The sequence below is a fragment of the Neoarius graeffei genome, chromosome 18 (genome assembly GCF_027579695.1).
Source record: "Neoarius graeffei isolate fNeoGra1 chromosome 18, fNeoGra1.pri, whole genome shotgun sequence".
NCBI classification, from domain to species: Eukaryota; Metazoa; Chordata; class Actinopteri; order Siluriformes; family Ariidae; genus Neoarius; species Neoarius graeffei.
The window spans coordinates 61,569,684-61,584,576 of NC_083586.1; the positions used below are offsets into that span (position 1 = coordinate 61,569,684).

The 14,893-nt window shown below is 56.8% G+C and overlaps 1 protein-coding gene across 1 annotated transcript in view; it reads right to left on the reverse strand.

Moving 5' to 3' along the window:
* The window catches only part of LOC132865810 (titin-like), a 139,346-nt gene extending 124,708 nt beyond the window's left edge, over positions 1-14,638 (reverse strand). The window contains exon 1 of the mRNA XM_060898311.1: positions 14,599-14,638. Within this exon, the coding sequence (XP_060754294.1) occupies positions 14,599-14,638 (40 nt within the window). The remainder of the gene's footprint in view (positions 1-14,598) is intronic.
* Between the last annotated feature and the right edge of the window lie 255 nt (positions 14,639-14,893).

The window sequence follows — 14,893 nt, forward strand, 5'->3', positions numbered from 1 at the left end:
GGGGAGAGAGAGAGCGCAATAAAGGGGGAGAGAGAGAGCACTAAAGGGGGAGAGAGAGCACACAAAAGGGGAGAGAGAGAGCACTAAAGGGGGAGAGAGAGAGAGCATTAAAGGGGGAGAGAGAGCGCACAAAAGGGGGAGAGAGAGAGCACTAAAGGGGGAGAGAGAGAGCACAAAAGGGGGAGAGAGAGAGGACTAAAGGGGGGGAGAGAGAGAGCACTAAAGGGGGACAGAGAGAGAACTAAAGGGGGAGACAGAGAGCACTAAAGGGAGAGAAAGCGCACAAAAGGGGGAGAGAGAGAGCACACAAAAGGGGGAGAGAGAGGGCACTAAAGGGGGAGAGAGAGAGAGCACTAAAGGGGGAGAGAGAGCATGAAAGGGGGAGAGAGAGAGCATGAAAGGGGGAGAGAGAGAGCACTAAAGGGGGAGGGAGAGAGTGCACTAAAGGGGGAGAGACAGAGAGAGAGAGAGAGAGAGCACTAAAGGGGGAGGGAGAGAGCGCACTAAAGGGGGAGAGAGAGAGCACTAAAGGGGAGAGAGAGAGGGCACTAAAGGGGGAGAGAAAGCACTAAAGGGTGAGAGAGAGAGCACTAAAGGGTGAGAGAGAGAGCGCACTAAAGGGGGGAGAGAGAGAGCACTAAAGGGGGAGAGAGAGAGTGCACTAAAGGGGGAGAGAGAGAGAGCACTAAAGGGGGAGGGAGAGAGAGAGAGCGCACTAAAGGGGGAGGGAGAGAGAGAGAGCGCACTAAAGGGGGAGGGAGAGAGCGCACTAAAGGGGGAGGGAGAGAGCGCACTAAAGGGGGAGGGAGAGAGCGCACTAAAGGGGGAGGGAGAGAGCGCACTAAAGGGGGAGGGAGAGAGCACTAAAGGGGGAGAGAGAGAGCACACTAAAGGGGGAGAGAGAGAGCACTAAAGGGGGAGGGAGAGAGAGAGAGCGCACTAAAGGGGGAGGGAGAGAGAGAGAGCGCACTAAAGGGGGAGGGAGACAGATAGCACTAAAGGGGGAGGGAGAGAGAGAGAGCGCACTAAAGGGGGAGGGAGACAGATAGCACTAAAGGGGGAGGGAGAGAGAGAGAGCGCACTAAAGGGGAAGGGAGAGAGAGAAGACGCACTAAAGGGGGAGGGAGAGAGAGAGAGCGCACTAACGGGGGAGGGAGAGAGAGAGAGAGCGCACTAAAGGGGGGGGAGAGAGCGCACTAAAGGGGGAGAGAGAGAGCACACTAAAGGGGGAGAGAGAGAGCACTAAAGGGGGAGGGAGAGAGAGAGAGCGCACTAAAGGGGGAGGGAGAGAGAGAGAGCACAAAAGGGGGAGGGAGAGAGAGAGAGCGCACTAAAGGGGGAGGGAGAGAGAGAGAGCGCACTAAAGGGGAAGGGAGAGAGAGAGAGCGCACTAAAGGGGGAGGGAGAGAGAGAGAGAGCGCACTAAAGGGGGAGACAGATAGCACTAAAGGGGGAGGTAGAGAGAGAGAGCGCACTAAAGGGGGAGGGAGAGAGAGAGAGCGCACTAAAGGGGGAGGGAGAGAGAGAGAGAGCGCACTAAAGGGGAAGGGAGACAGATAGCACTAAAGGGGGAGGGAGAGAGAGAGAGCGCACTAAAGGGGAAGGGAGAGAGAGAAGGCGCACTAAAGGGGGAGGGAGAGAGAGAAGGCGCACTAAAGGGGGAGGGAGAGAGAGAAGGCGCATTAAAGGGGGAGGTAGAGAGAGAGAGCGCACTAAAGGGGGAGGGAGAGAGAGAGAGCGCACTAAAGGGGGAGGGAGAGAGAGAGAGCGCACTAAAGGGGAAGGGAGACAGATAGCACTAAAGGGGGAGGGAGAGAGAGAGAGCGCACTAAAGGGGAAGGGAGAGAGAGAAGGCGCACTAAAGGGGGGGGAGAGAGAGAGAGCGCACTAAAGGGGGGGAGAGAGCGCACTGAAGGGGGGGGAGAGAGCGCACTAAAGGGGGAGAGAGAGTGCACACTAAAGGGGGAGAGAGAGTGCACACTAAAGGGGGAGAGAGAGAGCACTAAAGGGGGAGGGAGAGAGAGCGCACTAAAGGGGGAGGGAGAGGGAGAGAGCGCACTAAAGGGGGAGAGAGAGAGCACACTAAAGGGGGAGAGAGAGAGCACACTAAAGGGGGAGAGAGAGAGCACTAAAGGGGGAGGGAGAGAGAGCGCACTAAAGGGGGAGGGAGAGAGAGAGAGCGCACTAAAGGGGGAGGGAGAGAGAGAGAGCACACTAAAGGGGGAGGGAGAGAGAGAAGGCGCACTAAAGGGGGAGGGAGAGAGAGAAGGCGCACTAAAGGGGGAGGGAGAGAGAGAAGGCGCACTAAAGGGGGAGGGAGAGAGAGAAGGCGCATTAAAGGGGGAGGTAGAGAGAGAGAGAGCGCACTAAAGGGGGAGGGAGAGAGAGAGAGCGCACTAAAGGGGGAGGGAGAGAGAGAGAGCGCACTAAAGGGGAAGGGAGACAGAGAGCACTAAAGGGGGAGGGAGAGAAAGAAGGCGCACTAAAGGGGAAGGGAGAGAGAGAAGGCGCACTAAAGGGGGAGGGAGAGAGAGAGAGCGCACTAAAGGGGGAGGGAGAGAGAGAGAGCGCACTAAAGGGGAAGGGTGAGAGCGCACTAAAGGGGGAGGGTGAGAGCGCACTTAAGGGGGAGGTAGAGAGGGAGAGCACTAAAGGGGAAGGGAGAGAGAGAGAGCAGTCTCAAGGGAGAGAGAGAGAGAGAGAGAGAGTGCACTAAAGGGGGAGGGAGAGAGAGAGAGAGAGAGAGAGTGCACTAAAGGGGAAGGGAGAAAGATAGAGCACAAAGGGGAAAGGACAGAGTGAGAGAGCACTAAAGGGGAAGGGAGAGAGAGAGAGCAGTCTCAAGGGAGAGAGAGAGAGAGAGAGAGAGAGAGAGAGAGAGAGTGCACTAAAGGGGGAGGGAGAGAGAGAGAGAGAGAGAGAGAGTGCACTAAAGGGGAAGGGAGAAAGATAGAGCACTAAAGGGGAAGGGAGAGAGAGAGAGCGCACTAAAGGGGGAGGGAGAGAGAGAGAGCGCACTAAAGGGGAAGGGAGACAGAGAGCACTAAAGGGGGAGGGAGAGAGAGAAGGCGCACTAAAGGGGGAGGGAGAGAGAGAAGGCGCATTAAAGAGGGAGGTAGAGAGAGAGAGCGCACTAAAGGGGGAGGGAGAGAGAGAGAGCGCACTAAAGGGGGAGGGAGAGACAGAGAGAGCGCACTAAAGGGGAAGGGAGACAGAGAGCACTAAAGGGGGAGGGAGAGAGAGAAGGCGCACTAAAGGGGGAGGGAGAGAGAGAGCACTAAAGGGGGAGGGAGAGAGAGAGAGCGCACTAAAGGGGGAGGGAGAGAGAGAGAGAGAGAGCACTAAAGGGGGAGGGAGAGAGAGAGAGCGCACTAAAGGGGAAGGGAGACAGAGAGCACTAAAGGGGGAGGGAGAGAGAGAAGGCGCACTAAAGGGGGAGGGAGAGAGAGCGCACTAAAGGGGGAGGGAGAGAGAGCGCACTAAAGGGGGAGGGAGAGAGAGAGAGCGCACTAAAGGGGGAGGGAGAGAGAGAGAGCGCACTAAAGGGGGAGGGAGAGAGAGAGAAGGCGCACTAAAGGGGGAGGGAGAGAGAGCGCACTAAAGGGGGAGGGAGAGAGAGCGCACTAAAGGGGGAGGGAGAGAGAGAGAGCGCACTAAAGGGGGAGGGAGAGAGAGAGAGCGCACTAAAGGGGGAGGGAGAGAGAGAGAGCGCACTAAAGGGGGAGGGAGAGAGAGAGTGCACTAAAGGGGGAGCGAGAGAGAGAGAGAAAGCGCACTAAAGAGGGAGCGAGAGAGAGCGCACTAAAGGGGGAGGGAGAGAGAGAGACAGAGAGCGTACTAAAGGTGGACGTAGAGAGAGAGGACGGACTAAAGGGGGAGGGAGAGAGAGAGAGCAAACTAAAGAGGGAGAGAGAGAGATCGCACTAAAGAGGGAGAAAGAGAGAGAGAGAGAAAGAGAGCGGACTAAAGGGGGAGCAAGAGAGCGCACTAAAGGCGGAGAGAGAGAGAGCGCACTAAAGGGGGAGAGAGAGAGAGCGCACTAAAGGGGGAGGGAGAGAGAGAGAGAGACAGAGAGCGTACTAAAGGTGGACGTAGAGAGAGAGCACGGACTAAAGGGGGAGGGAGAGAGAGAGAGCGCACTAAAGAGGGAGAGAGAGAGATCGCACTAAAGAGGGAGAGAGAGAGAGCGGACTAAAGGTGGACGTAGAGAGAGAGCACGGACTAAAGGGGGAGGGAGAGAGATAGAGCACACTAAAGGGAGAGAGAGAGAGCACACTAAAGGGGGAGGGAGAGAGAGAGACAGAGAGCACTAAAGGGGAATGGAGAGAGAGAGCGCACTAAAGGGGGAGGGAGAGAGAGAGCGCACTAAAGGGGGAGGGAGAGAGAGAGAGAGCGCACTAAAGGGGGAGGGAGAGACAGAGAGCGCACTAAAGGGGGAGGGAGAGAGAGAGAGCGCACTAAAAGGGGAGGGAGAGATAGAGCACGAAAGGGGAAGGGAGAAAGATAGAGCGCTCTAAAGGGGGAGGGAGAGAGAGAGCGCACTAAAGGGGGAGGGAGAGAGAGAGCGCAGTAAAGGGGGAGGGAGAGAGAGAGAGCGCTCTAAAGGGGGAGGGAGAGAGAGAGCGCACTAAAGGGGAAGGGTGAGAGCGCACTAAAGAGGGAGGGTGAGAGCGCACATAAGGGGGAGGTAGAGAGGGAGAGCACTAAAGGGGAAAGGACAGAGTGAGAGAGCACTAAAGGGGAAGGGAGAGAGAGAGAGCAGTCTCAAGGGAGAGAGAGAGAGAGAGAGAGAGAGTGCACTAAAGGGGGAGGGAGAGAGAGAGAGAGTGCACTAAAGGGGAAGGGAGACGGAGAGCACTAAAGGGGGAGGGATAGAGAGAGAGAGAGTGCACTAAAGGGGAAGGGAGAGAGAGAGCGCACTAAAGGGGAAGGGAGACGGAGAGCACTAAAGGGGGAGGGAGAGAGAGAGAGAGAGTGCACTAAAGGGGAAGGGAGAGAGAGAGCACTAAAGGGGAAGGGAGAGAGAGAGAGAGCGCACTAAAGGGGAAGGGAGACAGAGAGCACTAAAGGGGAAGGGAGAGAGAGAGCACTCACAAGGGAGAGAGAGAGAGTGCAGTAAAGGGGAAGGGAGAGAGAGAGAGCACTAAAGGGAAAGGGAGAGAGAGAGAGAGAGAGCGCACTAAAGGGGAAGGGAGATGGAGAGCACTAAAGGGGGAGGGAGAGAAAGAGAGCGCACTATAGGACAAGGGAGAGAGAGAGAGCGCACTAAAGGGTGAGGGAGAGAGAGAAAGCACTAAAGGGGGAGGGAGAGAGAGAGAGAGCGCACTAAAGGGGAAGGGAGAGAGAGAGAGCACACTAAGGGGGAAGGAGAGAGAGAGTGCACTAAAGGGGGAGGGAGAGAGAGAGAGCGCACTAAAGGGTGAGGGAGAGAGAGAAAGCACTAAAGGGTGAGGGAGAGAGAGAGCGCACTAAAGGGGGAGGGAGAGAGAGAGAGCGCACTAAAGGGGGAGGGAGAGAGAGAGCGCACTAAAGGGGGAGGGAGAGAGAGACAGAGTGCACTAAAGGGTGAGGGAGAGACAGAAAGCACTAAAGGGGAAGGGAGACCGAGAGCACTAAAGGGGGAAGGAGAGAGAGAGAGCGCACTAAAGGGTCAGCGAGAGAGAGAGCGCACTAAAGGGTCAGGGAGAGAGAGAGAGCGCACTAAAGGGTCAGGGAGAGAGAGAGCGCACTAAAGGGTCAGGGAGAGAGAGAGAGCGCACTAAAGGTGGAGGGAGAGAGAGAGAGCACGGACTAAATGGGGAGGGAGAGAGAGAGTGCACTAAAGGGGAAGGGAGAGAGAGCGCACTAAAGGGGGAGGGAGAGAGAGAGAGCGCACTAAAGGGGGAGAGAGAGAGAGAGAGCACTAAAGGGGGAGGGAGAGAGAGTGCACAAAAGGGGGAGAGAGAGAGCGCACTAAAGAGGAGGGTGAGAGAAAGCGCACTAAAGGGGGAGGGAGGGAGAGAGCGCACGAAAGGGGAGGGTGAAAGAAAGCGCACTAAAGGGGGAGGGAGAGAGAGAGCGCACGAAAGGGGAGGGTGAGAGAGCGCACGAAAGGGGAGGGTGAGAGAAAGCGCACTAAAGGGGGAGGGAGAGAGCGCACTAAAGGGGGAGGGAGAGAGAGAGAGAGCGCACTAAAGGGGGAGCGAGAGAGCACACTAAAGGGGGAGAGAGAGAGCGCACTAAAGGGGGAGGGAGAGAGAGAGAGAGCGCACTAAAGGGGGAGGGAGAGAGAGAGAGAGCGCACTAAAGGGTGAGGGAGAGAGAGCGCACTAAAGGGTGAGGGAGAGAGAGAAAGCACTAAAGGGGGAGGGAGAGAGAGAGCGCACTAAAGGGGGAGGGAGAAAGAGAGAGAGCGCACTAAAGGGTGAGGGAGAGAGAGAAGGCACTAAAGGGGGAGGGAGACAGAGAGCACTAAAGGGGGAGAGAGAGAGAGAGAGAGAGAGAGAGAGAGAGAGCACTAAAGGGGGAGGGAGAGAGAGCGCGCACTAAAGAGGAAGGGAGACAGAGAGCACTAAAGGGGGAGGGAGAGAGAGAGAGAGAGAGAGCGCACTAAAGGTGGAGGGAGAGAGAGAGCATGGACTAAATGGGGAGGGAGAGAGAGAGAGTGTACTAAAGGGGAAGGGCGAGAGAGAGCGCACTAAAGGGGGGTGAGAGAGAGATAGAGTGCACAAAAGGGGAGGGAGAGAGAGAGAGAGCACACTAAAGGGGGAGGGGGAGAGAGAGCGCACGAAAGGGGAGGGTGAGAGAAAGCGCACTAAAGGGGGAGGGAGAGAGAGAGAGCGCACTAAAGGGGGAGGGAGAGAGAGAGAGAGAGAGAGAGCGCAATAAAGGGGGAGCGAGAGAGAGCGCACTAAAGGGGGAGAGAGAGAGAGCACACTAAAGGGGGAGAGAGAGAGAGAGAGAGCGCACTAAAGGTGGAGGGAGAGAGAGAGAGAGCGCACGACAGGGGAAGGGAGAGAGCACTAAAGGGGGAGAGAGAGAGAGAAAGAGCACACTAAAGGTGGAGGGAGAGAGAGAGAGAGCACTAAACAGGGAGGGAGAGAGAGAGAGAGAGCGCACTAAAGGGGGAGGGAGAGAGCACTAAAGGGGGAGGGAGAGAGAGCACTAAAGGGGGAGGGAAAGAGAGCACACTAAAGGGGGAGGGAGAGAGAGAGCGCACGAAAGGGGGAGGGAGAGAGAGAACATTAAAGGGGGAGGGAGAGAGAGAGAACATTAAAGGAGGAGGGAGAGAGAGAACGCACTAAAGGGGGAGGGAGAGAGAGAACGCACTAAAGGGGGAGAGAGAGAGAGAGAGCGCACTAAAGGGTGAGGGAGAGAGAGAGAGCGCACTAAAGAGGAAGGGAGACAGAGAGCACTAAAGGGGGAGGGAGAGAGAGAGAGCGCACTAAAGGGGGAGGGAGAGAGAGAGAGCGCACTAAAGGGGGAGGGAGAGAGAGCGCACTAAAGGGGGAGGGAAAGAGAGCGCACTAAAGGGGGAGGGAGGGAGGGAGGGAGGGAGAGAGAGCGCACTAAAGGGGGAGGGAGAGAGAGAGAGCGCACTAAAGGGGGAGGGAGAGAGAGCGCACTAAAGGGGGAGGGAGAGAGAGAGAGAGCGCACTAAAGGGGGAGGGAGAGAGAGAGAGCACACTAAAGGGGGAGGGAGAGAGAGCGCACTAAAAGGGGAGGGAAAGAGAGCGCACTAAAGGGGGAGGGAGGGAGGGAGAGAGAGCGCACTAAACGGGGAGGGAGAGAGAGAGAGCGCACTAAAGGGGGAGGGAGAGAGAGAGCGCACTAAAGGGGGAGGGAGGGAGAGAGAGAGCGCACTAAAGGGGGAGAGAGAGAGAACGAGCACACTAAAGGGGGAGGGAGAGAGAGAGAGAGAGAGCACTAAACAGGGAGGGAGAGAGAGAGAGAGAGCGCACTAAAGGGGGAGGGAGAGAGCACTAAAGGGGGAGGGAGAGAGAGCACTAAAGGGGGAGGGAAAGAGAGCACACTAAAGGGGGAGGGAGAGAGAGAGCGCACTAAAGGGGGAGGGAGAGAGAGAACATTAAAGGGGGAGGGAGAGAGAGAGAACATTAAAGGAGGAGGGAGAGAGAGAACACTAAATGGGGAGGGTGAGAGAGAACACTAAAGGGGGAGGGAGAGAGAGAACACTAAAGGGGGAGGGAGAGAGAGAACACTAAGGGGGAGAGAGAGAGAGAGCACTAAGGGGGGGAGAGAGAGAGAGCACTAAAGGGGGAGGGAGAGAGAGAACACTAAAGGGGGAGGGAGAGAGAGAACAATAAAGGGGGAGGGAGAGAGAGAACACTAAAGGGGAGGGAGAGAGAGAACACTAAAGGGGGAGGGAGAGAGAGAACACTAAGGGGAAGAGAGAGAGAGAGCACTAAGGGGGGGAGAGAGAGAGAGCACTAAAGGGGGAGGGAGAGAGAGAACACTAAAGGGGGAGGGAGACAGAGAACACTAAGGGGGGGAGAGAGAGCACTAAGGGGGGGAGAGAGAGAGAGAGAGAGCACTAAAGGTGGGACAGAGAGAGCACTTAAGGAGAGGAGACAGAGCAAGAAAGGGGGGAGAGAGAACACTAAAGGAGGGGACGGAGGGAGGGAGGGAGGGAGGGAGGGAGGGAGGGAGAGAGAGCACTCAAGGGAGAGAGAGAGCGAGCACTAAGGGGGGAGGGAGAGAGCACTAAAGGGGGGACGGAGGGAGGGAGGTAGAAAGACAGAGCACTCAAGGGGGGGAGGGAGAGAGCGAGCACTAAAGGGGGAGGGAGGGAGGGAGGGAGGGAGGGAGGGAAGGAGGGAGAGCACTCAAGGGGTGGACGGAGAGAGGACTCAAGGGGGGGTGGGAGAGAGGACTAAAGGGGGGAGGGAGATAGCACTAAAGGGGGGGGACAGAGGAAGGAAGCACTAAATGGGGTGAGTGTGGGAGAGAGCATTAAAGGGGGGAGGGAGAGAGACAGCACTAAAGGGGGAGGGAGGGAGGGAGAGAGCACTAAATGGGGGGAGGGAGAGAGGACTAAAGGGGGTGGGAGAGAGAGAACACTAAAGGGTGAGGGAGGGAGAGGGCACTAAATGGGGGGAGGGAGAGAGCACTAAAGGGGGGAGAGAGAGAGGACTAAATGGGGGAGGGAGAGAGGACTAAAGGGGGGTGGGAGAGAGGACTAAATGGGGGAGGGAGAGAGGACTAAAGGGGGGTGGGAGAGAGGACTAAAGGGGGGTGGGAGAGAGGACTAAAGGGGGGTGGGAGAGAGTACAAAAGTGGGGGAGGGAGGGAGAGAGCACTAAATGGGGTGAGTGTGGGAGAGAGCATTAAAGGGGGGAGGGAGAGAGAGAGCACTAAAGGGTGAGGCAGAGAGACAGAGTGCACTAATGGGGGAGGGAGTGAGAGAACACTAAAGGGGGAGAGACAAAGAGAGATAGCGCACTAAAGGGGGAAGAAGAGAGAGAAAACTAAAGGGGTAGCGAGAGAGAGAGCGCACTAAAGGGGGAGGGAGAGAGAGCACACTAATGGGAGAGAGAGAGAGAGAGAGAGAGCACTAAAGGGGGAGGGAGGGAGAGAGCACTAATGGGAGAGAGAGAGAGAGAGAGAGAGAGAGAGCACTAAAGGGGGAGGGAGGGAGAGAGCACTAAAGGGGGAGGGAGGGAGAGAGCACTAAATGGGGGGAGGGAGAGAGAACACTAAAGGGTGAGGGAGGGAGAGAGCACTAAAGGGGGAGGGAGGGAGAGAGCACTAAATGGGGGGAGGGAGAGAGGACTAAAGGGTGAGGGAGAGAGAGAACACTAAAGGGGGAGGGAGGGAGAGAGGACTAAAGGGGGGTGGGAGAGAGCACTAAAGGGGGGAGGGAGAGAGAGAGAGCACTAAATGGGGGGAGGGAGAGAGGACTAAAGGGGGGTGGGAGAGAAGACTAAAGGGGGTGGGAGAGAGTACTAAAGTGGGGGAGGGAGGGAGAGAGCACTAAATGGGGTGAGTGTGGGAGAGAGCATTAAAGGGGGGAGGGAGAGAGAGAGCACTAAAGGGTGAGGGAGGGAGAGAGCATTATAGTGGGGAGGGAGAGAGAGAACACTAAAGGGGGAGGGAGAGAGAGAGCGCACTAAAGGGGGAAGGAGAGACAGAGCGAACTAAAGGGGGAGGGAGAGAGAGAGCGCACTAAAGGGGGAGGGAGAGAGAGAGCACACTAAAGGGGGAGGGAGAGAGAGAGAGCGCACTAAAGGGGGAGGGAGAGAGAGAACACTAAAGGGGGAGGGAGAGAGAGAGAGCGCACTAAAGGGGGAGGGAGAGAGAGAACACTAAAGGGGGAGGGAGAGAGAGAGCGCACTAAAGGGGGAAGGGAGAGAGAGAGAGCGCACTAAAGGGGGAGGGAGAGAGAGAACACTAAAGGGGGAGGGAGAGAGAGAGAACACTAAAGGGGGAGGGAGAGAGAGAGTGCACTAAAGGGGGAGGGAGAGAGAGAGCGGACTAAAGGGGGAAGGGAGAGAGAGAGAGAGAGCGCACTAAAGGGGGAGGGAGAGAGAGAACACTAAAGGCGGAGGGAGAGAGAGAGCGCACTAAAGGGGGAGGGAGAGAGAGAGCGCACTAAAGGGGGAAGGGAGAGAGCGCACTAAAGGGGGAGAGAGAGCACTAAAGGGGGGAGGGAGAGAGAGAGCACTAAGGGGGAGAGAGAGAGAGCTCTAAGGGGGGAGAGAGAGAGAGCACTAAGGGGGGAGAGAGAGAGCACTAAGGGGGGAGAGAGAGAGCACTAAGGGGGGGAGAGAGAGAGCGCACTACTGGTGGGAGAGAGAGAGCACTTAAGGGGTGGAGAGAGAGCAAGAAAGGGGGGAGAGAGAGCACGAAAGGGGGAAACGGAGGGAGGGAGAGAGAGCACTCAAGGGGGGCAGAGAGCGAGCACTAAAGGGGGGAGGGAGAGAGCACTAAAGGGGGGACGGAGGGAGGGAGGTAGAAAGAGAGAGCACTCAAGGGGGGGAGGGAGAGAGCGAGCACTAAAGGGGGAGGGAGGGAGGGACGGAAGGAGGGAGAGAGAGAGAGAGCACTCAAGGGGGGGTGGGAGAGAGGACTAAGGGGGGAGGGAGATAGCACTAAGGGGGGAGGGAGAGAGCACTAAAGGGGGGGATGGAGGGAGAGAGAACACTAAAGGGGGATAGAGAGAGAGAACACTAAAGGGGGAGGGAGAGAGAGAGAGAACACTAAAGGGGGAGGGAGAGAGAGAGAACACTAAAGGGGGAGGGAGAGAGAGAGAAAACTAAAGGGGGAGGGAGAGAAAGAGCACTAAAGGGGGAGGGAGAGAGAGAGAGCACTAAAGGGGGACGGAGAGAGAGAGCACACTAAAGCGGGAGGGAGAGAGAGAGTGCACTAAAGGGGGAGGGAGAGAGAGAACACTAAAGGGGGAGGGAGAGAGAGAGCGCACTAAAGGGGGAGGGAGAGAGAGCGCACTAATGGGAGAGAGAGAGAGAGAGAGCACTAAAGGGGGAGGGAGGGAGAGAGCACTAAAGGGGGAGGGAGGGAGAGAGCACTAAATGGGGGGAGGGAGAGAGGACTAAAGGGGGGTGGGAGAGAGAGAACACTAAAGGGTGAGGGAGGGAGAGAGCACTAAAGGGTGAGGGAGAGAGAGAACACTAAAGGGGGAGGGAGGGAGAGAGGACTAAAGGGGGGTGGGAGAGAGCACTAAAGGGGGGAGGGAGAGAGAGAGCACTAAATGGGGGGAGGGAGAGAGGACTAAAGGGGGGTGGGAGAGAAGACTAAAGGGGGTGGGAGAGAGTACTAAAGTGGGGGAGGGAGGGAGAGAGCACTAAATGGGGTGAGTGTGGGAGAGAGCATTAAAGGGGGGAGGGAGAGAGAGAGCACTAAAGGGTGAGGGAGGGAGAGAGCATTATAGTGGGGAGGGAGAGAGAGAACACTCAAGGGGGAGGGAGAGAGAGAGCGCACTAAAGGGGGAGGGAGAGACAGAGCGAACTAAAGGGGGAGGGAGAGAGAGAGCGCACTAAAGGGGGAAGGGAGAGAGAGAGCACACTAAAGGGGGAGAGAGAGCACTAAAGGGGGGAGGGAGAGAGAGAGCACTAAGGGGGAGAGAGAGAGAGCTCTAAGGGGGGAGTGAGAGAGAGCACTAAGGGGGGGAGAGAGAGAGCACTAAGGGGGGGAGAGAGAGAGCGCACTACAGGTGGGAGAGAGAGAGCACTTAAGGGGAGGAGAGAGAGCAAGAAAGGGGGGAGAGAGAGCACGAAAGGGGGGAACGGAGGGAGGGAGAGAGAGCACTCAAGGGGGGCAGAGAGCGAGCACTAAAGGGGGGAGGGAGAGAGCACTAAAGGGGGGACGGAGGGAGGGAGGTAGAAAGAGAGAGCACTCAAGGGGGGGAGGGAGAGAGCGAGCACTAAAGGGGGAGGGAGGGAGGGACGGAAGGAGGGAGAGAGAGAGAGCACTCAAGGGGTGGATGGAGAGAGGACTCAAGAGGGGGTGGGAGAGAGGACTAAGGGGGGAGGGAGATAGCACTAAAGGGGGGAGGGAGAGAGCACTAAAGGGGGGGATGGAGGGAGAGAGAACACTAAAGGGGGATAGAGAGAGAGAACACTAAAGGGGGAGGGAGAGAGAGAGAGAACACTAAAGGGGTAGGGAGAGAGAGAGAACACTAAAGGAGGAGGGAGAGAGAGAGAAAACTAAAGGGGGAGGGAGAGAGAGAGAGCACTAAAGGGGGACGGAGAGAGAGAGAGCACACTAAAGCGGGAGGGAGAGAGAGAGTGCACTAAAGGGGGAGGGAGAGAGAGAGAGTACACTAAAGGGGGAGAGAGAGAGAAAGAGCACACTAAAGGGGGAGGGAGAGAGAGAGAGAGTGCACTAAAGGGGGAGGGAGACAGCACTAAAGGGGGAGGGAGAGAGCACTAAAAGGGGAGGGAGAGAGAGCACTAAAGGGGGAGGGAGAGAGAGCACACTAAAGGGGGAGGGAGAGAGAGAACACTAAAGGGGGAGGGAGAGAGAGAGAACACTAAAGGGGGAGGGAGAGAGAGAGAACACTAAAAGGGGAGGGACAGAGAGAACACTAAATGGGGAGGGAGAGAGAGAGAACACTAAAGGGGGAGGGAAAGAGAGCACTAAAGGGGGAGGGAGAGAGAGAACACTAAAGGGGGAGGGAGAGAGAGCACTAAAGGGGGAGAGAGAGCACTAAATGGGGGAGGGAGAGAGAGAGCACTAAGGGGGAGAGAGAGAGAGAGAGCACTAAGGGTGGGAGAGAGAGAGCACTACGGGGGGGAGAGAGAGAGAGCACTAAAGGTGGGACAGATAGAGCACTTAAGGAGAGGAGAGAGAGCAAGAAAGGGGGGAGAGAGAGCACTAAAGGGGGGACGGAGGGAGGGAGGGAGGGAGGGAGAGAGAGCACTCAAGGGGGGGAGAGAGCGAGCACTAAGGGGGGAGGGAGAGAGCACTAAAGGGGGGACGGAGGGAGGGAGGTAGAAAGAGAGAGCACTCAAGGGGGGGAGGGAGAGAGCGAGCACTAAAGGGGGAGGGAGGGAGGGAGGGAGAGCACTCAAGGGGTGGATGGAGAAAGGACTCAAGGGGTGGGTGGGAGAGAGGACTCAAGGGGGGGTGGGAGAGAGGACTAAAGGGGGGAGGGAGAGAGCACTAAAGGGGGGGGACGGAGGAAGGGAGCACTAAATGGGGTGAGTGTGGGAGAGAGCATTAAAGAGGGGAGGGAGAGAGAGAGCACTAAAGGGGGAGGGAGGGAGAGAGCACTAAATGGGGGGAGGGAGAGAGAGAACACTAAAGGGTGAGGGAGGGAGAGAGCACTAAAGGGGGAGGGAGAGAGAGCACTTGGGGGGGAGGGAGGGAGGTAGAAAGAGAGAGCACTCAATGGGGGGAGGGAGAGAGCAAGAACTAAAGAGGGAGGGAGGGAGGGAGGGAGGGAGGGAGGGAAGGAGGGAGAGAGAGTGCACTCAAGGGGTGGATGGAGAGAGGACTCAAGGGGGGGTGGGAGAGAGGACTCAAGGGGGGGAGGGAGATAGCACTAAAGGGGGGGACGGAGGGTGGGAGGGAGAGAGAGAGAGAGCACTCAAGGGGGGAAGGGATAGAGCGAGCACTAAAGGGTGGGAGGGAGAGAGCACTAAATGGGGGGAGGGAGAGAAGACTAAAGGGGGGTGGGAGAGAGGACTAAAGGGGGAGGGAGAGCATACTAAAGTGGGGGAGGGATGGAGAGAGCACTAAATGGGGTGAGTGTGGGAGAGAGCATTAAAGGGGGGAGGGAGAGAGAGAGCACTAAAGGGGGGGAGGGAGGGAGAGAGCACTAAAGCGGGGAGGGAGGGAGGGATGGAGGGAGAGATCACTAAAGGGGGGAGGGAGGGAGAGAGCACTAATGGGGAGAGAGGGAGGGAGGGAGAGAGCACTAAAGGCATGGGCGTCACCATCATTCAATGTGGCAGGGACGTGGGCCCTTCACATTTCATAATTCTTCGTTTGGACCCGCCCACATTTAACATATAATATTAGTTCACCCAGCGCCGTTTCTATTCCTTCGTGAAAGAATCCATTCCACTTGATCGATAAGAGAATACACAAACCACTGAAAATCCACTCTGGGTTTTCCGGGCGTTCCCTACAACAACTCACCGCATGCGAGTGAAGTGACTCTCAGCGCGAGCAGAGACATTTCGGTGCAGCTGCTCGAAAGTGGAGGAGATGACGTCAGCCCCATTGCCACCTCAATGGATAGCTTTTGCTAAAACCTTATTCTTTTGTTATATCCCCTCAAAATTAACCCGAGGCCACGTTAAATTAATGTTCAACTAAACAATGAAATGAGCTTAGCCTAATGGGGTATTCTTGGTTGATGATGGATTGTTTGCAGTCTTTGCTCCTCCCCAGACACAATGGACATAAGGACATTCTTTACAAAGAAGCGGAA